This window comes from Trachypithecus francoisi, unplaced genomic scaffold, assembly GCF_009764315.1.
Source record: "Trachypithecus francoisi isolate TF-2019V2 unplaced genomic scaffold, Tfra_2.0 Lachesis_group3, whole genome shotgun sequence".
Lineage (NCBI taxonomy): Eukaryota > Metazoa > Chordata > Mammalia > Primates > Cercopithecidae > Trachypithecus > Trachypithecus francoisi.
The window spans coordinates 134,743,192-134,768,781 of record NW_022681468.1 but is presented as its reverse complement, the minus strand read 5'-3'; the positions used below and the strand labels follow the sequence as shown (position 1 = coordinate 134,768,781).

At 38.0% G+C, this 25,590-nt stretch overlaps 1 protein-coding gene across 1 annotated transcript; it reads right to left on the bottom strand.

Annotated features, from left to right (window-relative positions):
- Nucleotides 1–5,309: 5,309 nt before the first annotated feature.
- On the bottom strand, nt 5,310–24,105 carry RSL24D1 (ribosomal L24 domain containing 1). Its single transcript, XM_033190061.1, has 6 exons — nt 23,859–24,105; nt 19,746–19,859; nt 17,878–17,950; nt 11,984–12,047; nt 9,626–9,711; nt 5,310–8,518 (listed from the first exon to the last, which is right to left on the bottom strand). Exons 1-6 carry the CDS (start codon nt 23,937–23,939, stop codon nt 8,445–8,447), a joined length of 492 nt encoding a protein of 163 aa, XP_033045952.1. The 5' UTR covers nt 23,940–24,105; the 3' UTR covers nt 5,310–8,444.
- Nucleotides 24,106–25,590: the final 1,485 nt, after the last annotated feature.

The following is a 25,590-nucleotide window of genomic DNA, read 5'->3' as shown; positions in this document are numbered from 1 at the left end:
ATGGGTGAATGGATAAGTGAAAAAACAGCAGTTAAACTTTCAAACACTTTGCAGGTTGCTAGTTTTGTAACTCATTCATCTTATCCAAAAATAAACATTTGAAGCTGATCCCAAAGTAATAAATTGGCTATAAATATATCTTGCTTTCAGAGAAGAGGGAAGGGTATTAAGAGGTAGATTAAAAGTCCAAAACCTAGATAAGAGCAGCGGCTCACGCCTGTAATCCCAGCACTTTGGGAGATTGAGGTGGGTGAATCACTTGAGCCCAGGAGTTCAAGACCAGCCTGAGCAACATGGTGAAACCTCATCTCTACTGAAAATACAAAAATTAGCTGGACAGGTGGTGGCAGGCGCCTGTAGTCCCAGCTATACTTGGGAGGCTGAGGCAGGAGAATCGCTTGAACCCAGGAGGCAGAGGTTGCAATGAGTCCAGATAGTGCCACTGCATTCCAACCTGGGCAAGAGTGAGGCTGTGTCTCAAAAGAAAAAAAAAAAAAAATCCAAACCCAAACACTTGGGTTTCAAGGCTGCAGTTATAGTGAAGAGATTTTGGTGGAGATAGGGAAGCAATGAACTATTTATTAAATCCCCATGGCTCCAGAGCTTTTTTAAAAAGTAATACTTACTACCCTCATGACTGTAGAGCTCCCTTCCTGGGAAGAAAATAATAAAGACAGAAAGTAGTTTATTTGTTTTTATAAGTCAGCTAAGACATTCAGAAGATGCTACTTTGACTAAATCATTTGTGTTTTGGGGTGGAAATCCTCCAAAATGAGATTGAATAGTTCATCTGCACTAACACACTATACCTGTCCATATCTAACTAATGGACCTTGAACTCCAGTGTCATTGGGGAAACACAAATCTGATGGTAGAATGTCTTATTCTGTTTGCTGCTGCTAAACAGACTACCTGAGACTGGGTAATTTACAAGGAAAATAAATTTGTTTCTTACAGTTCTGGAAGCTGGAAGTCCGAGGTTGAGGGGCTTGCATCTGGTAAGGGCCTTCTAGCTGTGGCATCCCATGGCAGAAAAGCAAAGGTCAAGAAAGCGCATGGGAGAGACAGAGCCCATTCCCACAGCCATATTTTAAAGGCATTAAACCAACCCACAAGGGTGGAGCCTTCATGGCCTAATCACCTGTTAAAGATCCTGTGTCTCAATACTATTAAAATGGCAACCAAATTTCAACATGAGCTTTGGAGGGCACAAACATCCAAACCGTAGCAAAGAGGTTCTGATAAAACGCTTCCACTAATACTCCACTTTCTGCTAGGCCTGTCCACAGATGGTATCACTCCCTTATCTTGGAATAAAAACCCCAATGTCTTTCCTGCATATGTCCTCTTCACCTCCTTTTAAAGGTAGGTGCGTTTGTGTGTGTGTGATAAACCATGCACCAATGGAAGGGCAGGATGATGATAAGTGCCTCATTCAGGATTCAAGCAGAAGTCTTAGCCAGGCCTTCCTAACTGGGAGAATTACAGATAAAATACGTAGATCCTGGCAAATGGACCATGCAATCATCACTGTCTAATTCCAAGGTCACATCGACCCAGAGAGAATATTAATGAAACTCCAATAAAAAATGAAAATGATTGTCTCTGTACCCTGTTTTACACCTCAAGGAACATCCAGCTAACTATTGTAGTGCAGTCATATCAGGTACTTGGAAAATTATGTAACTGCTACTGAAGTTATCTAAGCATCAATCTAAAAATGTTCCCATTATTTTGGTGAGCCACTTGATAATATCAAGAAATACAGTGTTTTACAGAATGCCCCTTGAAAAGGCACTATTTGAAAACACCTTTACATTAATTGCCTAAACTAAGAAGTTCTAGCTATTACATAGATCAGTAGTTCTGAACCTTGGGAACACATTAGAATCACCTGGTAACTTTTTAAAAATACCAGTACCTGGGCCCCAATCCCAGAGATTTTCATTTAATTATTCTGGGAGAGGCCCAGACACTGGTAATTATAAACCTGCCCCAGATAATTCTAATATGCAGTCAGGTTTGAGGCCTCTCTCTCAGTGCTACTGTAGCTCATCCTCTGTTGCTGTGACCCAAATCTTCCTGGATACCTAATCTCTAATGGAGACTTCTCAACTCAAAGAAAGAAAACTTGCTCAGTAAGGTAAACATTATTTCTGAGAGTCCATATAACTAACAGTGGGGATGAAATGTTGTCCTGTGTGTGGTGCGTTGAGAGAACATGATCTTAGATTCTTTGCCACATCAGTTGTTAGAAAGACAATTCGAATGGCACACTAGTAGTCAGGGGGATAAGGCAGGAGGATTGCTTGAGCCTGGGAGTTTGAGTTTACAGTGAGCTGAGATTGCACCACTGCATTCCAGCCTGGGTAAGAGAGCAAGACCCAGGCCCTGAAAAAAAAAAAAAAAATTAATTTGTTTTTAAAGAAGAAATCAAGTAACACATTGGGCAACTTCAAAACCGACTTCTCACCTTAGATGAACCCTGACACTTAGCATTCAAACTTTCATGGCCTGGAACAAAGACAGAATTCTTATTGGCAATAATCTCAACAATTTGGAGAACTTGAAAACTAGCACAAGTGCAATAAAGAACTACTAGATTTAAACGGTCCTAAAAGACATGAACTATAAGTAGAATACACTTCCCTAGGATTCAAATTTCTCAAATATAACATGAACTAATTATTCTGCTGCTAAATGAGGCAAGCAATGCCTCACATACAGCAGACACACAATAAACGTGTTTAAATCTAATTAATGCTGAAATTGCTCATAAAGTGGGTATTGATACAATTTAGAATTCTTCTTTGATAACAAGATTAGCAGGCATTTCAGCACTGCCTGTAAGATAGTTCTTCCAACAATTATACTAGAATTAATGTCATTGCTGTACTAATTTTTTTAAGAACAGTCCATTTCAAAAATCGTCATTTCATTAAACTTGCTGTCTTAATTACACTTGACCTCAAATGATATCCTGTCAGTCCTGAAAGAACTGGTAAGAAAAAGTATCCGTTCTTGTCACAAGAAAAATGAAACTACTCCATAAAATCTATCATTTCCCCAAGACATTTTCTTTTACTGCTAGATTTTTTTTTCCTCCAGTGAATAAAAAACATACATTGAGGACCAGCCCTGTGCCAGGCAGGCCCCATGCTAGACGCTGTTTAGGATATCGCCTGGTGATGAGGAGTCACAGACCGTGCTTGAATCTAAGCTCTGCTTGTTAGTGATATAGATCAAGTTATTCAATGTCTCTAACTTTCCTGTTTCTCATCTGCACAATAAGAAGCGCTAACTGGAAGCGTCGTTGGTATCGGGAGACAACATATGCAATGTACCTGGCCTCCATTATTGCTCTATCACTGGATTCTCACAACTCTGGGACTAGGGGGCACTATATCCTGTTTGCAAATGTGTAATCAAAGGCACTGAGAGGTTGTGACCTAGATACTTTTATCTTTTGAGATGTTTTCCCCCTACACTTTTTTTGTGGGGTCGTGGGGCAGACAATGTCTCTCAAATTTTGTTACCCAGGCTGGAGTGCAGTGGCACAGTCATAGCTCACTCACTGCAGCCTTGACCTCCCAGGCTCAAGCAATTCTCCTGCCTCAGGCTCCCAAGTAGCTAGGACTACACGCATGTGCCATAGTGCCTGGCTTTATTTTTATTATTATTATTTTAAGAGTCAGGGTCTCACTGTGTTGCCCAAGCTGGCCTTGAACTCCTGGCCTCAAGTGGCCCTTCCAACTTTGCCTCTCAAAGCACTGGAATTACAGGCATGAGCCACCATGCTATTTCCATTGTATAGTCTTTTAATGCATCTTCTGGTAATTCTTGTGTCTTCTAGAAATGGATAAATTGTATCTCTACAGAGTCAAAAAGCTTCTAGCTCTTGTGTTCTGGCAGCATGAAGAATCTGAGAATAGTGAAGAAAAACTCAGCGGACAGGCAATATTGATTGTGTGCAACTGTAGCTTAACACAGCATGAACAAGCCTTTCGTATCCTCATCTGCTTTGGGACGGCATGCCCTTTTACTTAGGTGAACTGCCTTTAATAGTTGCTTGCTGCCTGCGTTGCATTCTCTGATACCAGAAAAGGAAATATGTGACAAAATCATGAAGTACAGACTAAGAAACTGTATGGGGCAACTGATTAGAATAGCATTCTCACTGGTGTTCCTCTTAAGATTCCACGGCTTGGTGTCAAACCAAATGTATAGACACTTCCTAGAATATATTATACTAAACAAGTATGTAACAGTTGGCATTCTGAAAACAAAGAGTTTCTTACAATACTAAGGAGCCAATGTCCTGTATTTTTGTCTTGAAGAAAAAAATCTGTTTCAACAGACTCTCCCTAATTCGTTCTCCTTATTTCTAATTTTGTACTCTGGCTATGGAAGTAAAGGACTATTTCCATCAATAAAGCAAGTTCCAGACAAAAGTTCTTTAAGAAACTTGCCAACAAAAACAGCTCCTGCTGTCTTTCCTGGGATTCCTCGACATATGAATGCTCCAGCCAGACCCAGAAACGCAGCTTTGTTTTACTACCATTCGATAATGATCTAAGCAGCAAAATCAGGTATGTAGCCCTAAAGCCAGCACTGCTCCCCAGCAAGCCCTCCCAACAGCGCAGATTTCATTAATGTCGGAGTCACACAGGCTGCTTCTGTTCTTGGTATATCTCTCTGTTGTTAATTTATTCTTTGTATCTTTCAAATTACTGGTCATTTTTAAAATAGACTAATGTAAACCTAGCATATGTTTACTAGAGGGGAAAACAGGAAAACACACTCATTTTCCATTTAGTTGACATTTACTGAGCACCTTCTATGGTCCTGGTACCCAATACCCATGCCTGGGATAGGAAGTAGTCCCCGCGTTCTTGGAAATTACGACAGAAATGCATTACCTGGGTATGTTGGAGGATGCCTTCCAGTTAAGACAAAAAGGAACTTATTAGCAGGATCATAGGGAGACACAGAGTCAATCAGAGGCTAAAGAAAGAGACCAGGTAACTGGTACCCCAGGGAAGATCATGTGGCAGAGGAATCACCTCTCTCACATGCTAGCTTCAATTGATTAAGATTCAAACAGGAGAGCTTAAATCAGAGGTCATCCTATAGCACCAGAAGGTAGACTCTTATTTAGCATAAGGAATACATTCTTCAGAAGAGGTAATTTCCCCTTTTGTAGAAACGATTCAAATCACATGAAGACATGCAAGGTATAATTTGTGGATCTCCTGTTCAATCCTACAACATAGTAATAAAGGAATATAGACTGGGAAATCCTTCCAGAGTCCTTGAAATTTAGTTTTTATTTTAAGTGTTTAACGTTGATGTTTTTCCCCTTGTCTTTTCAACACAATTCAGCAAGTTGCCATGTTAACTTTTACACAAAACTCTTCATTGGATATGAGAAATTTACATTAAGCTGTGAGCAACTGAAGTCTGATGTCTTTTTCCAGAACTCCATTTAAAATGTAAATTAAAGGGCAGAGGGAAAAATAACTTCCCTTATATCACTTAAATTATCCCTTAAGATTACAGGAAACTATTCATTTTTTCAAACTAGGAGGAATCAAAAACGTATTTCCCCTTCCCACTCTTCACAACAGAAAATGCTGACGCAATGAGGTGCTCTTCTTAATAACAGAACTTTCTGGCTGACTTAAAGGCTAAAATTGACATTTTAAACCATACATGTCCTTGTTTTTGTTAAGTGGATTTCACTCAATTTAGCCACAGTCATCCCCAAACCTTAACAGTCTCCACCCTTCTCCCAAGTCAAATCCCACTGCTGTTGTTAAGTTTTGTGTGGCCACACACAACCAATCCTAATAGCTAACATTTTAACACTAGCTTACTATGATGGTGGCCTTTAAGTAGTTTACATGTATTAACTGATTGAATCCTTGCAAAGAATTCCAGGGTTGGTCCTGTTATTATCTTCATTTTTCAGATGAAGAAACCAAGTCACAGTCAAGTTGAGTGTCGCTCTCTTAGCTGTTACCTGGGCTTGGGAAGACTTGCTATACGAGGCTCTGGATAAAATCCTACATAAATGCAGGGAAACAGATGTGTATAAACACAAATCACTAACACCTTGATCTTCTAGTTCAGTGGTAAAGGAACAGGTTACCTAGCCCTCAAATTTTTCTACCTATATATTTAAATGGGAATAATGCTATCTGCTTCATGAGATATTGTGAGATAGGCCAATCTTCTCAAACTCTTCTGAACTCAAACTCTTCTAAACTTCCTCTTCTAAACTCTTCTCAAACTCTTTATAGATATAGAAGTTTATCCACAAGATAAACTTCTTCCTAAGGTTTCTATGTTTAAGAAATAAGAATTTTTGAAAATAGTTTTTCTATATTCTGACAAGGTATTGTAAGCTGTATGTGTTAAGGATATTCCTTCCCACGATTTCCAATCCTATATTGTTCCAACCTGGGCAATATGGTGAAACCCTGTCTCTATGAAAATAAATAAATAAATAAATAAGACAAAAATCAGCTAAGCAAGGTGGAGCAAGCCTTAGTATCAGCTACTTGGGAGGATGAGGTGGGAGGATGGCTTGAGCCAGGAAAGCAGGAGTTGCAGTTAAGCCAAGATCAGGCCACTGCACTCCAGTCTGTGCAACAGTCAGACTGCCTCAAAAAAAAAAGAAAAAAGAAAAAAACAGTTCCCCTTAGTAAACATTTTGCTTTGTTTCACTACTAGCTACTCAGCACAGGCCTCTACCAAACAAACTGAAACAAAGTAGCTTAAAAGTATTATACCATAACAACGTCTCAGACAACATTTTCATGGGAAGTGATCCAAACAGGCTTCAAGGGTTATGGTGGGATGAAAAAAAGAAAAAAAAAATTATGGCATTTGTATCCATATAGTTTAGAATGAGATCTGGGTTCTCAAAATTCTATGAAATCATGAAAAGGAAGAAAACTGTTTGGATGCTAAACTTAAGATGCAACATCAGCTCTTCAATTCAGCCTAATTTCCCCCAAATTGATGGTTGCAAGGCACGGGCAGCTTGCTCCTTCACTGGCAGTGTAGGACACTTGTTTCCTAATAAAATGTAACTTTTAAAATGTGTATTTCTTTAAAAAATGAATATGGTATGTAGTAAAAACTCAAGAAACTTTACAAATGTCTTTCCTCACATGTATCATTTCCCCTGATCTTCAATCAATAATATTGTTTACAAATAAAAATACCCAGGCAAAACCACACTGGAACTCAGCTCTTCTAACACTTGGTCCAGGCACTGGTCTACAGCTTTAGTTTTACTATCTCATACTGAAATAAAAAAATGAGCCATTACTTTATAATTATGTAAGGCTAAGAATTAGTAATTTTTTCTACATTCTACCCTAGAAAGAAAAAATTATGCAAACTGATAGTTACTTAGTATCTTCAACATACTTAAAATTGTAAACAATGTAAAAACACAGAAACATTAAATATCTATTTCTCTTTAATTAAATGTATCTCCTACTTAAATGGGATGTGCAGAGGACGATTTCTTCTTCCAGATAATCAATACTTCATATCTTTGTTTAGTGCCTTTAAATAATAAATATCGCATTACTTTTTAAATGGTTTTATTTTACGTACAAATAATGAACATATGTTGTACCCATAAATTCTACCTTCCAAAATCAGGAGCTTTTTAAAAGAAAACCACATAATAACTTTTAAAAGGCGCTGGGATTCCTCTGCTTCTAGATCATTGCTGGGCTAGAAAAATAAAGTTTGTTCTACCAGGAATCACAAGTGAGAACTGAGTATTCTCCAAAGTGGAAATTCTAGAGTGTAGTGTCACTCCAGGCAAAGATTATTCAGTTCTCATCCCCAACATCCACAGCTACCTATCAGAAGGGTTAAACCAGGTCAAAACAGTCCAGCATAATTTAGGTTTCATCAAACAATGTCATTATGCTCCTCTAAGATGCAAATAAACCAAAACAGGAAATACTAAAACAAAAATAATATCTGATACTGCCATACAAATTGTTAGTTCCTTTTTGTATCCCCCCTTCTATAACATTAACAAAGGGAATATTTTACTGCAAAGAATATTTTATTTTATACATCACTACCCATGAATTTTTGCCATTAGTTACTATACAAATGCTGCCTAGTGCCATTATCCAAATGGCATAACCATTTTACATCCACAATTCACTTCTATAGTTACAAGTAGAATTTTCATGATTTACGTAAGTACATCTATCAGTGAAGATTTAACACTGAGATGCAATCTAACATCCGTAATATCTGATGTTATGTAGAAGGCAATGTAGGAAAGATGTATTTTAATTACTTTTCATTTAAGTGACCTTATGTAAAAAATAAGATAATTTAGCAGTTCCAAGTATCCAAAGGGTATTTTCAAATGTACACAAAAGAAATGGTTACAGAGATTTTTAAGGATCATCTTCCATGTCCACATCCTCTTGTAACTGCTGTACCATTTTCTCTTCCAACTGCTTCCCTTTGCCTTTAATAAAAAAAAGTAAAAAATAAACGACTTAATTCAATGTGACCTTACAGAATTCACATCAACACTTTATAAAGGATCCTGCATGTTTTAAAGTAACATAAGCCATTCCTAAGAAATTTAATAACAGCTAAACTAACATAGGTCTTACGATATGCCATGCATTAAATAAACATTCTGCATACATTTGCTCATTTCACCCTCATAACAACCCCCCATTTTAAATATGAGAAAACTGAGGCTCCAAGACATATTAACTTGCTGAAGGTCACTCAACTAGAAAGTCATATAAGTCAAAGCGCTGGCATGTGAACTCCGGCCATCTGGATCCAAGGTCCCTGCTCTTAACACTGTTCTATCTACCTCAAAGAGGATTACCTAAAAAATTAGATAACAATGGTTCCTTTCTGGTGCTTTTTGACTATCAGTTTCTTATCATGTATATGTGAAACAAATGCTTCAGAATTTTGTCTACTTTAATAAAATTTGGTACAAAAATAATACAAGTAGATTTACACAAACATACTCAACATGTGCTTACAGAATTTGATCTTTACGTAAAGATTTCTTTCCCTTTAAGTGATCTACCTAAGTAAATTGCATAAGAGACTGTACTTGGTGTTAGCTGAGTAAAAGAAACAGTAGTCCAAATTTTAGTATCAGAATCACCTGGAACGCTACTGAACAGTGGCCCAGACTCAAAGAGCCTCGGCCTATGTATTTATACTAAGTTCCCCAAGTTGGTAATTCTGATACCAAAGTTTGAGAAACGCTAATATAAAACATTGTCCTTTAATCAATACAAGTGTGAGACAAAAATCATCTACAAAACTATTACTCAAATCATTCTGCTTAACTTGGGGAGATATGGAACACAGAATTCAATGAAGGGAAAGAAGAAACACCATATAAATAGATTACAACTGGGAAATACTGAATAAATTACATTTGAATACACCAAATCATATCAGAAATTTACTATGAAAGAAAATATTTAAAGGAAAAAATACCCAAAGTTAGTTGGTACCCAAATACACAGACCACAAAAATCTAGATTTTTCATTTTTCTTCTTAAAACAGAAAACTCCTGTGCAATGCAGTACTTACCTGCAAGAGGGGCTCGGATAAGATGGATGTTTTGCTTGACTTCTTTGATATCCTGAACTTTCTGTAGCTCTTTATTTTTCTTCAATCTACAACAAAACACATTAAAGCCAAAATTTCAGTTACTAACACTGCTTTAAGCGGCATCAATTCACAATACAGCTTCTAAATGTTGTTACTTCAGTTAGCCCCACAGATGGGGAATGGAAACATGATAGCTGCCCTTCTGTTCACTCCCCTTTCTTCTCCCCACGACACCCCCCCGCCATCCAGCAGGAGCATCAACACCAAGTGAACAAAGAGTCTCTCAGTTCTCTCACATTATTCCCAAATGGCAAGTGGTGAACATAACCTAAAAGAGATATATACCTTACATTTATTCCCAAATCTAAGGTAAGGTCACCTGTTAAGCCCTCACAAATGTACATTTTCTTCCCTAACAACTCAAACTCAAAGTGGTTTTCTAGTTCGTAATTAGCTCAAAATAGGATTCCTACCCTACCACAACACTTGTTCATGCATTCATTCTTTGTACTTAAGACTGGCACAAAATGGGAGCTCAATATATATTTGCTGAGTAAACGAAGGATGTGAGTCACGAAAAGAAGTAGTGCTTGGCTGGGCGCGGTGGCTCACACCTGTAATCCCAGCACTCTGGGAGGCCGTGGCGGGGGGATCACGAGGTCAGGAGATCGAGACCATCCTGGCTAACATGGTAAAACCCCGTCTCTACTAAAAATACAAAAAATTAGCCAGGCATGGTGGCAGGCGCCTGTAGTCCCAGCTACTAGGGAGGCTGAGGCAGGAGAATGGCATGAACCTGGGAAGCGGAGCCTGCAGTGAGCCAAGATGGCGCCACTGCACTCCAGCCTGGGCGACAGAGCGAGACTCAGTCTCAAAAAGAAAAAAAAAAGAAAAGAAGTGGTACTCTACTACATAAAACAGCCTTTAACCCTTTAACTGTTACAGTGCCCCATCTTTTCTCCTCAAATGGATAAATCTGTTATATAATTTTTAAAAAACCACTGGGTAATTAAAAGAGCATAAAACACATGATATTCAATAGAAATGCTAACAGACTAGTCCTCAAACATTTTTCTGAAACGCTTTAAAATTTTTAAGTCACAAAGCTGCTGGCACTTGCTTCTTTTCCATGACATATTCCATAGCAATTAATTTAAAAGCTAATGGTCCTGCTCTGAAAAAAATAGCTGATTCCAAGCTGGGGAAGAGGAAACATCTTGTTAGCTATAAAACATGAATGCACTCAAAGAATGAGGAGAACTGTCAAAATGACATAACAGTCTGCCTGAAGGAACTCCCACAGGCCAAACTTGGGCCACTTAGAACATCAAAATAAATAATGACAATAAAGAATTATAACCCAATGTATACCGTAAGAATCCATGAATACACACAGATGTAATATGAGTAAAGGAATAAATCTTGAAATTGATGGAAAAGGGAAAGTTCTTTCTTACATGAGAAAATCAACTAAAAAATGTAGAAGAAATGATGGAATTAGAAAAACCACCATTTGGCAACAATCACAACAATAGTAGTAACTGATTCAGGCAAGACTCTAATGAAAACCAAAACCAGTAGGTACAAGTTTGAGGAGTAATAGGCTCTCTACTGAATCTCTATGTATCTCCCCCAAGATATATACTGATTATAAGGAAAACAAAATAGTAACCTTCCAGTGGAGAAACCTAACAGACATCACCTTAATCAAATGATCAAAGTTAACATCACCAGCAAGGTGACATCATGTGCTTCCCGATATGATGCATGAGAAGGATATGCCATCATTTCTGTGACATGCCTGCCAAAGGTGCCTAACCAAAATCTAATGAGGAATATATCAGACAAACCCAAATTGAACAACATTCTATACAATAACTTGACCTATGGTCTTAAAAACTATCACTGTCATGTAAAATAAAGAAAGATGAGAAACTGTCCAGATTAAAGGAGCCTGAAGAAGTATGAAGGACTTTCCGTTGCTATGGACGTAATCAGAAAAACTGGTGAGGTCTAAACAAAGTTCATAGATTATATAATAGTATTACACCAATGTTAATTTCCTGACTGACAGATAACCACACTGTGTTTAAGAGAAAGTTATTTTTAGGTTACATACACTTAAGTATACTTAGAAGGAAAAAGCGTTATGGTCTTCAATACATAAAGTAAATGTAAAATGCTAGCAGAATATACAAGAGTTCTTCATATTATTCCTGGAAGTTTTTGGTAAGTCTGAAGTTATGTCAAAATTAAAAATTAAAAAAAAAAAATGAATGCCTCTAAATATCTACTAGTAATTACTTTCCAAAAGTTACTCGACATAAATATTCATACCTGTTCATTATAAATTTAGCTTGGCGTTTCTGTTTGATCTCTTCAACTCTCTTCATTGCATCAACTACAAAAAAGTTCATAAGAGTTAGCAAATGTACGCACATTCAAGCAGTATGATCAACAACTGCATTAACAAGCACTTCTTTATTATTCTGATTTAGAAATGAATTTACATGAAAAAAATCATTACAAAAACAATCCCTACTCAAAAAGCTGAAGAAGGTATATACTCATCATCACTCTCAACATTCTCTCTAACAAGTATCATTTCTCTAATTTTTATTTGACAAAAGTCTCTGCTGCTGTTAAATTTTCCTTCCACTTTAGACCAATCCAATGCTTTTCAAATTTTACTATAAAGAGAACTTGGACTATTGACAACTAATCTCATTCTTAACTTGTAATTTCCATGAATAAAGACAGCATCTTTCTGGTTATGAACACTTAAAGTGCCTAGGATATGGTCAGCACATGATATTGGCAGAATGAACCAAACAATCAATACTAATATGTTCTAGACCACAAGAATCCAACTGTTTTAGAAAATGTGTACAGGAGCGTTGGCTAAAAGGGGGCTGAGTCCAACTATGCTCTAAAATCTCTATTAGTACTATCCAATGAAAGACAAACCACATATGAAATTTTAAATTTTCTAGTAGCCATATTTTTTAAAGTAAAAAGGAACAGGTGGAAATTTAATGATACATTTTATTTAACCCAAATTTTCAAAATACTGTCATTCAACATGCAATCTATATAAAATTATTAGTGAAATATTTTATTCCCGTTTTCATATTAAGTCTTCAAAATCCAGCATTCATTTCACATTTACAGCACAACGCAATTTAGACTAGCCACATTTCAAGTGCTCAGTGGCTCAGACACCACAACTTCTGATCTAGCTCTTTAAAGTATAGTCTGCTGATCTAAAGAATACGATATTTATATAGTATTAAAGTATCTCCCAAAAGTATACTTATTCATTAAAAAGAGTAAAACAGTAACTCTTCAGTGGAAAAACCTGACAGACACCACCTTAACCAAATGATCAAAGTTAACACTGCTAGTAATGGAACTAATGGACAGCCTGTGTCTCCTGACAAAACACACTGAAAAAACTCAGCATCAAATCTCTGGTGCTCTTGCCAAACATGCATTATCCAAACCTAATCTGAAGGAACCATCAAACAATTCAGTTAAGAAATTTTGGCCAGGCGTGGTGGCTCAAGCCTGTAATCCCAGCACTTTGGGAGGCCGAGACGGGCGGATCACGAGGTCAGGAGATCAAGACCATCCTGGCTAACACAGTGAAACCCCGTCTCTACTAAAAAAATACAAAAAAACTAGCCGAGCGAGGTGGTGGGCGCCTGTAGTCCCAGCTACTCGGGAGGCTGAGACAGGAGAATGGCGTGAACCCGGGAGGCGGAGCTTGCAGTGAGCTGAGATCCGGCCACTGCACTCCAGCCTGGGCGACAGAGCAAGACTCGTCTCAAAAAAAAAAAAAAAAAAAAAAGAAATTTTATACCAAACTCCTGGCCCATATTCTTTGAAACTGTCAATATCATGAAATATAAAGACAAACTCAGGAAATGTTCCAGATTAAAAGAGATTAAAGAGACATGACATGTACTATTCTTAAAAATTTTGCTATAAAGAATATGACTGGGACAATTGGAGAAATACGAATAGGTCTGAGATTAGGTAATAATATTCTATCAATGTTAATTTCTTAATATTAATAATTGCAGTGTGGTTATGTGAGAGAATGCTCTTATTTCTGGAAATACATATTAAACTAGGGATAAAGAACATTAGGTTTGCTTCAACAGTTCAGAAAAATATACACTAAAGGGAGAAAGGGAGAAAGAAGAGAGACAAAGAGAAAAAATTAATTTAACAAAATGTTAACATTCAGGGAGTCTGGATGAAGGATGTCAGAGAACTCTACTCCTGCAACTTTTCTGTAATCTGAAATTAGGTCAAAATAAAAACTTTTTTAAAACTGTAGTCTGGGACCAGTAACAGTGGCATCATTTGGGAGCTTGTTAGAAAAAAAGGATTTCAGGCCCCACACAAACCTATTATATCTGAATCCACATTTTAACAAAAACCACCAGGACAATCTTTAAGACCTCTAGTATTAAAGCAACAGTTATATAAATAATTCTAAGAAAATGTCAACTATAAATCTGCATATGCTGTAGCTCAGAATTAGTAATATGCTGGATATGTAACTTTTTTCTTTGTCTTTCAGTAAAAATAAGGACAAGTTCTAGTACTCAGAAGCATTTCCACACTTTAAACTTATTTAGAAGGGAAATAAACACAAGTGGCAGGAAAATCTTTTCCAAAGAATAATATACTGTATTTCCAAATATTCCAGAAGATTGAAATATTTTGAACCTAAGAAGCATCTGACTGTACAATTCACAACTACAAAGATATGGAACCAACCTAAGTGCTCATCGACCAACAAGTGGGTAAAGAAAATGCGGTATTTATACATGATGGAATAGTACTCACCCAAGAAAAGGAATGAAATAATGTATTTTGCAGCAACTTGAATGGAATTGGAGGCCATTATTCTAAATGAAGTAACCCAGGAATAGAAAACCTAATACTGTATGTTCTCACTTATAAGTGAGGGCTAAGCTATGGCACGCAAAGGCATACACAGCGGTATAATGGACTATGGGGACTCAAAAGTGGGGGTGGGGTGGGGTAAGGGGTAAAAACTATACATTGGGTACAATGTACACTACTCAGGTGGTGGATGCACTAAAATCTCAGATTTTGCCAATCTACAATTAATCCATGTAACCAAAAAACCACTTGTACCCCAAAAGCTACTAAGATTAGAAAAAAGTTCAACAAAAATAAGTAAAAAGTTAAAAAAAAAATCTGAAAACATTAAAAATTCACCTGCAACACAGACAGCTATGAGGGATAAAGTGCAAACTACTTTTCCTGGTATTTTTGAAATTCTAACACACTACTGTTTCTACAGACATCAATACCTTAACGAAGGTTGTTCAATCCATATCCTCACATAATTTGATAATGTAAGTAATGAACATACAACTCTTGTCAACAGATTAGTTTATAGACCAAATGATATTGAAATATGAGGGGTATGGAGAATCAATAAATCTCTTAGAAGAATAATATATTGTTCTGGAACAATACTGAAAACAACTTTTATTAATTGTGTAAAACACAAGGAAACAATCTTAAATTCCAAAGACTCTCATCCTATATACTTAGCATTCATACTGTCCACTTAGCAGATCTTCTTAGAAAAATCTATTTTTAGGATCCCAGTAAAAAAGAAAGCAGAATCAGTGCAGGAAAAAAAAAAAATCTATAGAGCACTGTTTCTTACAGAATTTACAGATGTACAAATGAGGGGGGCAAGAGAATGAGACTCTGTAATAAAACCTAACAGAAACAATAAAATAGGAGTACTCAGTAAATGCACGTAGAGGGCAGAGACTGTGTGTGACCTGTTCATCTTTGTATACCACAGGCAGTGCTTAATAAATGTGCAATGAATTAAAATAAAGAACTGCACAGAACATTACCATTACAGCATGTGAAGTCATACAGAACACAGCAGTACTTCTCTCGAGCAATATAACATGAAACTAGCATGGTGGACCATAAAACTGATGATTCACGTTATCACTGAAATTGGATATGCACCTCATTTCAACAACCACCTAAATACCCACTAAGTCAAAGTAGTTACAAAATACGTAAAAATGATCTGGAGCTTCAAGTAATAATAACAACAACAAAAGCAAAGGTCAAAATGAAATAAAACTGAATGAAGTCCAGAAATGCTTCAGGACTGGCCAGGCATGGTGGCTCACGCCTGTAATCCCAGCACTTTCGGAGACCGAGGCAGGCGGATTGAGCTCAGAAGCTTGCCACCAGCCTGAGCAACATGGTGAAACCCTGTCTCTACTAAAATACAAAAAAAATTAGCCAGGCATGGCGGCATGTGCCTGTAGTCCCAGCTACTTGGGAGGCTTAGGCAGGAAAATTGCCTGAACCCGGGAGGCGGAGGTTGCAGTGAGCCGAGATTGCACCACTGCACTCCAGCCTGGGCAACAGAGCGAGACTCTGTCTCAAAAAAAAAAAAAAGAAAGAAAGAAAGAAATGCTTCAGGACTTTCCAATAATGTCCTTGATAAGGATGCCTTTTGAAATCAATTTAATAATCCTATAAGTTAATCTCTTTAGAAATTCTTCAGTTTGAATAAGTGTTATTTCCTTATCAAATAAACCAAATAAAATTTCAGAAATTAACTCTTCCTCTAATTATAAAGCAGAAGGAAAAGACCTTACTTTTTAAAAAGGGGGTGGGAGAGACCCAAAGGGTACAATAATTAGGGCTAAGTATAGAAAAGGCAATTCCAAATCTAAACTCCAATTTCTCCACATGGTCCAGGGTAAACAAAGCTTTAGAACAAGCTTGACCAACCCACAGCCCAACATAAATTCGTAAACTTTCTTAAAACATAAAGAGAGTTTTTTGCAATTTTTTTTTCTTAGCTCATCAGCTATCTCATTAGTGTTAGTGTATTTTATATGTGCCCTAAGACAATTCTTCTTCCAATGTGGCCCAGGGAAGTCAAAGATTGAATGCCCCTGGTTTAAAAGGTGTAAATACTACTACAAACGTCCACACATTTTCAATTCTTCCCCTGAAGTCTCGTGACTGACTGGAGTACAGAAAGGGATGCCCTGCCTATGATCTATTAGGAGAGTAATAAAGTTTGTGGAATTCTAAGCCTTACAGACTCTGGTTAACAAACCACATCACCCCCACACCCAACACTAGAAATGGCTACAGGCTGCACAAAGGTAACCATGGGAAGAAAAGAAGGCAGGGCCGGTGCCCGGCATAGTGGCTCAGGCCTGTAATCCCAGCACTTTGGGAGGCCAAGACGGGTGGATCACTTGAGGTCAGGAGTTCAAGGCCACCCTGGCCAACATGGCGAAAACCCACCTCTACTAAAAATACAAAAATTAGCCAGGTGTGGTGGCATGCGCCTGTAATCCCAGCTACCCGGGAGGCTGAGGCAGGAGAATTGTTTAAACCTGGAAGGCAGCGACTGCAGTGAGCCGAGATCATGCCACTGCACTCCAGCCGGGTGGACAGAGCAAGACTTTGACTCTCAAAGAAAAAAATAATAATAATAATAATTAAAAGGCAGGGCCAAGGGTCCCAAACATCCAAACATACAAACATGTGGTAGAACCTACAAGCTAGCTTAAGGGATTAACTTTTTCTACATATGGGACTTTTTTCATTAAACTCTCTGCCTACTTCAGGGAAAAAAAGAAAAAAACTAGATATTATTGCTTTGAATTTCAGAAGATTATAACTTCATTTTTTACCTAAGTCAAACACTTAGAAATTCTCAGGACATTTGTAATGATGACCTTAAGCACTACACTTTTTACTTTTAATTATAAGGTATACAGAATACAAGTTTATATCCTAAACTATACGGTCTAAACATGTGAAGTGTGTTAGGTTTTGTGTGTATTTTAACTGTCCCACACTCACCCTAAAACAGTATTTTCCTTCTCTATTTTTTTCAGCCACTTGTATGTTTTTACACCTCTATGTGGGCACTTCAAGTAGTATCAAAGTGAATAATTACATTATTTTAAAATGAACACACCAGCCAATTGTAAAAAAAAAAAAAAAATTGATAAAAGATATGACTACAACAGAACCATTAAAATGAGGATAAAATAAATAAAAGCCAGGTGATGACAAATGGAAAATTCAATATTTAAACAACAAACTGACACTTAAAGTTATAGTATTATCCCAAACCAGTCTCTCCTCAAAATTATTGGTATTTTTCTGTGACTTACTAGTTTTATTCCATAGCTCTCGCTGGTATTTGATAGGTTCATTTCTACGTTTTTCAAATTCAAATGAATTATCCTGTAAGAGGGAACAGAGGAGATAAAAATAAAGTTTTAAGAAAAGTAAAAAGGAAACATTTCTTAAAACATCTTCCTTTTCATAAGTGTTCTGAGTGAACATACATCAAGATTCACCCCTCAGGGTGATCTCAGAGAATATAGGTTTTCAAACTTTTTCTCCTTTCACACCTCCCTACTGAAAACATCTCTCTATATAACGGTGATTCTCAAAGAGAGAGGAGGAGTCAGTAACACCTCCATCCCTCAGAACGGCATATAACAATTATCAGGATTACAAACTGAAAAACCTTCCCCATTTCCATTCCCAGATAAGATTCAAAGCCAGGAAACTCTGAATTACATTGAACCATATGAAACTGCCATTTTTCACAGATCAAAAAAAATCAACATCAAGAATTCCATGGCCTTCCTGTAGGAGATAGAAAAAAAGAGAGAGAGAAAATTTCATATGGTTCAACCTAAGTATCTATCTATTATAGCAAAAAGGTATGAAAACTATATATGACGAGTTGATGGGTGCAGCACACCAACATGGCACAAGTATACATATGTAACAAACCTGCATGTTATGCACATGTACCCTTGAACTTAAAGTATAATAAAAAAAAAAAAAAAAAAAAGAAAACTATCTATATCTTCAAACAAATGAGGTGCTACTCTGCAGAATATAAGTCAGGCCCTCCATTTCTTCAGCTCTCCTCCAAAGACTGTTACCATTGCTAGTGGATGGTATTTTTACAGTTAATGATCCTTTTAATCTTAAAACACACAAAACAATTTTGGAAAAGCTACAGGTATTTCTTGGTTTTCAAATCTGACAGGCATATAAAACAGCACTACCTCTGGATTTAGCTACTATTTCTTTTATATATACACACCTTTATTCGGAGCATAAGAACCTCAGCCACAAGGTAAATGGTAATCAGTAAATGACTGTGACTGGCAGTCTTTCCTCAGGCAGCTGCCACTTGCATTTAGGCTGCTATGCTGCTTCTCGTCCAGAATGAAAATTATTTTTGTGACAGTAATTATGATTTGGCCTTGCATCTGGTCAAACAATACTCTTTACATTCACTGCAAAGCTCTGGTATTAAGGAAACCAGGAAACGGCTTGATGGAAAATGCTTGCAGATACTGCCCTTTAGCAATAAAAAGGTGGGAAACGGGTCATAGGTTTGGTGGGTAAAGGAGGCCATGGACGGAGGGGACAGTTTAAAAGATCTTCCTCCCTCAAAGGTAGCCTGTACTGCATTTTCATCTCCTTTCTTTACAGGGACTCAACGTGGACAGCTTCAAAACATCCTTTTATCAATTCAATACAACAATATAATGATGGAGGCTCACTCCATTAAATCCTCTTCCCCCTTGACTTAGCTCTAGTCCTCCTCACACCAACACTACTCATTTCTCTGCTCTCAGATACAAAGCCCTGCTAAGGAAATCCAGAAACTGATAAATGAGTCTATTATAAACTTCACCTGAGTCTTGACTGCTGTTCAGAAATCCTTTCTCTTAACTTCATCTCAAAATCTTTCAGTAGCAATTCCCAACTTCATCCCAAGCCATTTAAATGATTTTCCTCTTTGTCTGCAAGAGCTAAAAATAGTAGCTCCACAGAATTATAGTTTTCAGGACCATGTGAGAATGAGATTATTTCCAAAGCCAAATACAAATAAGGCACTTATTAATCATGTTATCGGAGGCCTTGCTATGACGGATTAAATGACATACACCCTTCAAATACTAAAACTGTGAAACGTGTACAAACTATATTGATAGTTAACTGTACTCACCACTGTAAGCTCTTTACCAGCTGCTTTCCGGAATGCTTTGGTCCACCTAACTTTCCGAGGATTGCGCTTCTTTTTAAAGTTTTTATGACATTTAGATTTGCAAAATCTGAACACCTACAAGAAAAGTTAAAATACTGAGAAGTCAACATTAAAAACTTTTCTATCATAAGATGTTACCCCTGCTAGACAAAAAATACATGCCCTTCTACTTAAACTGCCATTTAGAAATGTGTAAGATATATCAGATTAAATGGAAACAACTATTTTTTGACTATCAAACATCATCCCAACCAAAGGCTAAGGGCCCTGAAAATATTATTTTAAATTACTAATCATTTGTATAGAATAACAGTAAAATTATTTCAAATAAAGGGAACAGTTGTAAGTAAAGTCATTTAAGTCCTTTCTTAACTCAGGGTAATTGTCAAAATTCAGTGTCTTTATACCTCAATGGGGATAAAAGTTTCAAACAACCACTCTGAAATCTCCTTTTGAGTCTTTCCATCTTCCTTGTTGCAAGCACAAAATAATTTCAAAAGCAACGAAAACTGCTGCTCTAATAGATTTGTTTTCGACTTATCCATAGATCTGCCAACAAGATTCTTTACTACTTTAACTCTCCATCTTCATCCTAAAATATTTAATCCTTTAATAGTGCTAACTTACAACTTGATGATGCTTCAACGTGTTCCTGAAATGGCTTATTAGGACTCATTTTATAAATCTAACAGTATTATTTTGTTACTTCGTAATGCCTTAGAACACACTGCAATTTGTGTATGCCACTGGAGAAAATGGGAAGAGAAAAAGTAATTATTTGGGGTTTGTGGATCTTGGTAAAGAAAATTAAGTTGAATTATACCTAGAAGATATGACAGATAAATAGGTCAAAATAAACAGTACAAACACTTCAGACTAAATAAGCCTGAGTATGTATCACAAATCATACCACTTTTCACCTTTTATACATGTTGCCCTATGGGGAACCTCAAGTAGGTCACTACACACAGTAGGACAGTTTTCTTAGAAACCATTGCTATTAGTTTAATCTGATCCAGGCCCATACCTCCTAGAGAGCCTTCTCCTAAGAGACTAGAGTGAAAGCATGTCTATATCCTTGAGTTAATTTCAAAGAGACTAGAAAATATAAGAACTACTAAAGTCTCCTGGAGTAGCCTACTATGAAATCATAAATAAAAAATGAATATATTAAAATCATTGTGAAATGAATTATATTTCATTTGAGTATTTTCAGCCCAAAATACTATTACTTTTTTAAGTAAAAGCCTCCCACATTTAATATCTACTAGATGACCCTTAGGCAAATTCCTTTTTCTACTATTTATCTAACAGGAGGACTAAACTTGTTTTGGCTCCTCTCAATTCCAAATAGATCCAATGAGGAATCTACTTGGTTCCTTATCTAATAGGTATTACCTGAAAGGCACAATGAAGGATCTAAAGAGACTTGGAACCAGAGGAGGTGTGAAGGGGATTCAATCAGCAAATAAGGAGTATCTATGTGCCTGATGTTGTACTAGTGCTAAGGATACAAGAACAATTAAAATTTGGTACTCTACCTTGAAAAGCTTAGTCTAGCAATGTGATAGTCTCACTTTGCCATCAAGAAAGACCGAGACCTGACTAGGATATAAACAATGGGATAAAGCTATAATCATGTATAATGTAACATGTAAACACATATGAGGAAGTGGTTAAATCTATGGTGGTGTAAGAGGTGGATGGCTTATGTATCAGGCAAAGCTTTATGTTCTCAAGTTTCTCTTTTAATTTAGTCCCCTAAATGCTAACATGCTAACAAATGATCCCCCATACCTTGGACTCAAAGGTCTTCAAACTTTTCTTATTCCACTAATTCAGCATGTATTAAGCCCTCATTAACACTGTATTTTTCCTGTTTGCAAAGTATGTGCAAATATGGAGAATTGGCATTAATTCTACCCTTAATCCATTTATGCCTAAGAAGAGTAAAGGGTGAAGTTTCTATTAACAACAGTCTCAGAAACTAAGAGAATAAAGGCAGAAAGACTAGTTAAAGCCTGGGAAACATAGCAAGTCCCTGTCTCTACAAAAAAAAAAAAAAATTTTGATCTCTCCGTCTCTACAAAATTTTTTTTTAATGTTGGGCATGGTGGTGTACACCTGTAATCCCAGCTACTCAGGATGCTGAGGAGGGAGGACTGCTCAAGCCCAGGAGACTGAGGCTGCAGAGAGCCATGATCACACCACTGCACTCCAGCCTGGGTAATGGAGAGTGAGACCCTGTCTCAAAAAAAAAAAAAAAAAAAAGACTAGGCAAGAGGCTACAAAAGTGGTAAGTGCCTAATCTGAACTAGGGCAGGAAAGCAGAAAGACGGCAAAGACATTACTATTTTTTCAGAGGCAGGATAGGTAAGTCTTGATAACTAGATACAAAAGGTGAAAGATTCAAAGATGACTCTCATGTTTCTAGCAAAACTATCTGGGCACTTAAGAGTGGTATTAATTCACAGAGCAAAAAGATTTGAGGTACTAAGGAATTCTCTTTCAGTAGGCCCACTGTGAAGTACATCCAATGGAAAATTCAGATTTGGAGCTCAGGAGATTTAGACTTGGAAATCAAGAATATAAAAAGGTGAGATACTTGTTCTTTGTTAGTGCTTCAGGCCCTCTATCTTTTATTTCCTCCATCAATTAACTCTCTTCTGGATCCACTGGTCTTCCTTAGGCTAAGATGACTCCCAACCAACTCAACATTGTCCTTATTCTTCATCAACTTAACTTCCACTGTGTCTACCAAATCAATAACCAGGTCTTGACAGCTCTCACGATCTGTTGTTCTAATTCCAGTATCCAGCTGACAAGCACCCTGGACGAAAATCACAAAATCGTAACGAGATCATGTATAAAACCATACTGCCTACTCTGAATTAGACACCAACCTGGCAATCTTTTGTTTCATTTTTATAAACTTCTTATCATGTTCCTGAGAGCAAATATTCAAAACTTCTACTTCTTTTACCTTACCACACATAGCTTTGGTCCCTCATTTTCAGCTGAATCCCTTGCATCTAATTAATGGGGTCAATATCTTTGATCTGTTACAGAGATATAAAGTGAAGTCAGACTTGTAATTCTTTAGCATGTCAAACTCACCTTAATATACAGATTCTTAGACCCTCTTCCCCTCCCCTAAAGATTCCAAGTCAATAGATCTGGTGGAAACCAGGAATCTGTGAACGCCCAGTAATTCAGAAGCAAACTTAAGAAGTCAAATTCTGAGCAACAATGTGTTTCTCTGAGAAAGAGAGGAACGGGATTCATTCTGTAATGACAGGACAAACTCATGTACCATTCAAAACGTCTTTCACAACTAGGACTCATTTATTATTTACGTTTATAGACTTACTATAATTATACTTGTAGCCCTACGCCGAAGGCTCTATCATCATTTACAATCCAGTCACTTACTCAAACAAGTGGATTTGCTCCGTTCTCTGCCTTTTCTCAAAATGTTCAATTTCCTCCCACTTAGAAGGCCCCCTTCGCTCTTTCTTCCGCAAAATTCAGGATCCAAGATAAATATTACCTCCATTCTGAGTCTTTCCGTACAGGACCCTCCCCAACTCACCCGCAGTACCTAATGCTGTACTACCTGCAGTAGACTTAATGCATAAATCTACTATTAAGCTATATGGAACACTTCCATCAACCTCTACACTTTAGTATGGACCTGAGCATAATGCCTGAAAGGGTATACACTCAACAAAGTTTACTGGATTCAAGAACCTGGCCCACGTACACGAGTGGCCAAACAGCCCTCACAGACATCCAAGATTCCTGGTAGGCGCTAGCTGGGATCGCTCCTGAAGCTCCACGCTGCCAATGCCACCCAAGGGTGGCCTGATGGCCAGTGCCACTCGGGACACCAGGAAGGAGAAACGCCCGAAGCGGAACACTGAGACCGGAACCCCAGTTAAGCCACCCTCCCACAGGAACAGCGGGAGCAACCAGGGCCAAACCCGGCAGACGCAGAAGCACCCGGCACCGAGTCGCCGTGTCCAGGAACCGCGGAAGCTAGGCTGAAGCGCAGACTGGTCTCGGTCGCCTCACCTTGCAATCGTTGCGGACGAACATCATGCCGTGTCCAGGGTAGATGGGCCCCGAACAGAAATAACACTTCTCGATACGCATGTTGAACCCGCGTGGGACCCCACCAAACAAACGCCAAGCTTGAGAGGAAGTGACACAGCCCCGTCACCGGAAGTGACCTTCTTTCCCCCTTCCCCCGACCGGAAAAAGGCAAGCGTCCTTAGTTCTCGCGGGTCAGTTAGAGAAGAAGCGAACACGACTGTGCTTCCGGCGACCGTGCGGTCAAAAGCGCTGCCGTTTGACGCAGGCGCAGTGCTGCAGACTAGACCTGTTCGCCCTTACTTTGGGGAAATATGGTTCTGCGCCACTTTCTGAACTCGCTCTCACAGCGCCTATTGTTTTTTTCTGTGTATGTCGGCATTTACGCACGTTTGATGTATCTTTGGTTTGTGCTTTGCCCCGGAGTGCTCTCGAGTGCGCTCTCTTAACTCGTTTGTCTACTGCCTGCCCTAGACCAGCCCTCGATTCTCGTCCCATGGTGACTTGCAGGGTGTAAGCGGCGAAGAACCTGCAATCCAGCGTTGCTTCTTCGAACATTATAATGAAAATGGTTGAGTCGTTGATGCTCCAAGGACTTTACCAGCAATTTTTTAAAATATAAAATCGTGTTCTCCGTCTCCCGCTTCCCATTGTAATTAATATACATATGTAGTAAACAAATATTTTCGGTCGGGCGCGGTGGCTTACGCCTGTAATCCCAGCACTCTGGGAGGCCGAGGTGGGCGGATCACCTGAGGTCAATAGTTTGAGACCAGCCTGACAAACATGGAGAAACCCTGTCTCTACTCAAAATACAAAATTAACCGGACGTGGTGGCGCATGCCTGTAATCTCAGCTGCTCGGGAGGCTGAGGCAGGAGAATCGCTTGAATCCTGGAAGCGGAGATTGCGGTGAGCCGAAATCGCGCCATTGCACTCCATCCTGGGCAACAGCAGCGAAACTCCGTCTCGAAAACAACAACAAAAAAAAACAAATACTTTTCGCCGGAAACTACCTCCTTTCCTAGACCTGCTGTCTTTCTCCCCAGGGGCAAAACAGTTCCTTTTGTTACCTGCCAGAGCTTTTCTGTGCATAGGCAAACATGTATATTTGTGTGTTTCCCTGTCTCTACGTCCTCTTCTTTATAATACTAGTTAATATACTATTTACCCTTTTCTGCATCTTGCTGTTACCTTGTCTCCATTGGAATGTGAGCTCCATGAGGGGCAGGGATTTCAGTTCGTTTGGTTTGCAACTACATCTCAGTATCTAGAATAGTCCCTGGCACATAATAGGCATTTGATACACATTTTACTGTAAACGGGTATTTAACATTCGTTTTCATATATATATATGCCATTGTACGAAAGTATTTTAATTGGTCATTAAGCGATGGTCATTCTTATCTTTTGGTATAATAAGCATCTTTACTGACACCCCTTTTCAAGAGAGGGTTTATGTAGAACTGCTGGATCAAGAGGAGCTGGATATAGATATCTAATTTTAAAATTTGGCAGAGAATACTAAATTGCCTTCCAAAAGTTTTTACCAATTAACACTCAGCATCAACAAATAAGATGTCTGTTTCACTACACCCCTATGAAAAGTGATCTTTGCCAACCTGAGATGAAAATTTATCTTCTTATTATTTCAACTTGAATTTAATTACAACTGATGTTAAGAATCTTTCACAATGTTTTTCAACTTTTTTCTG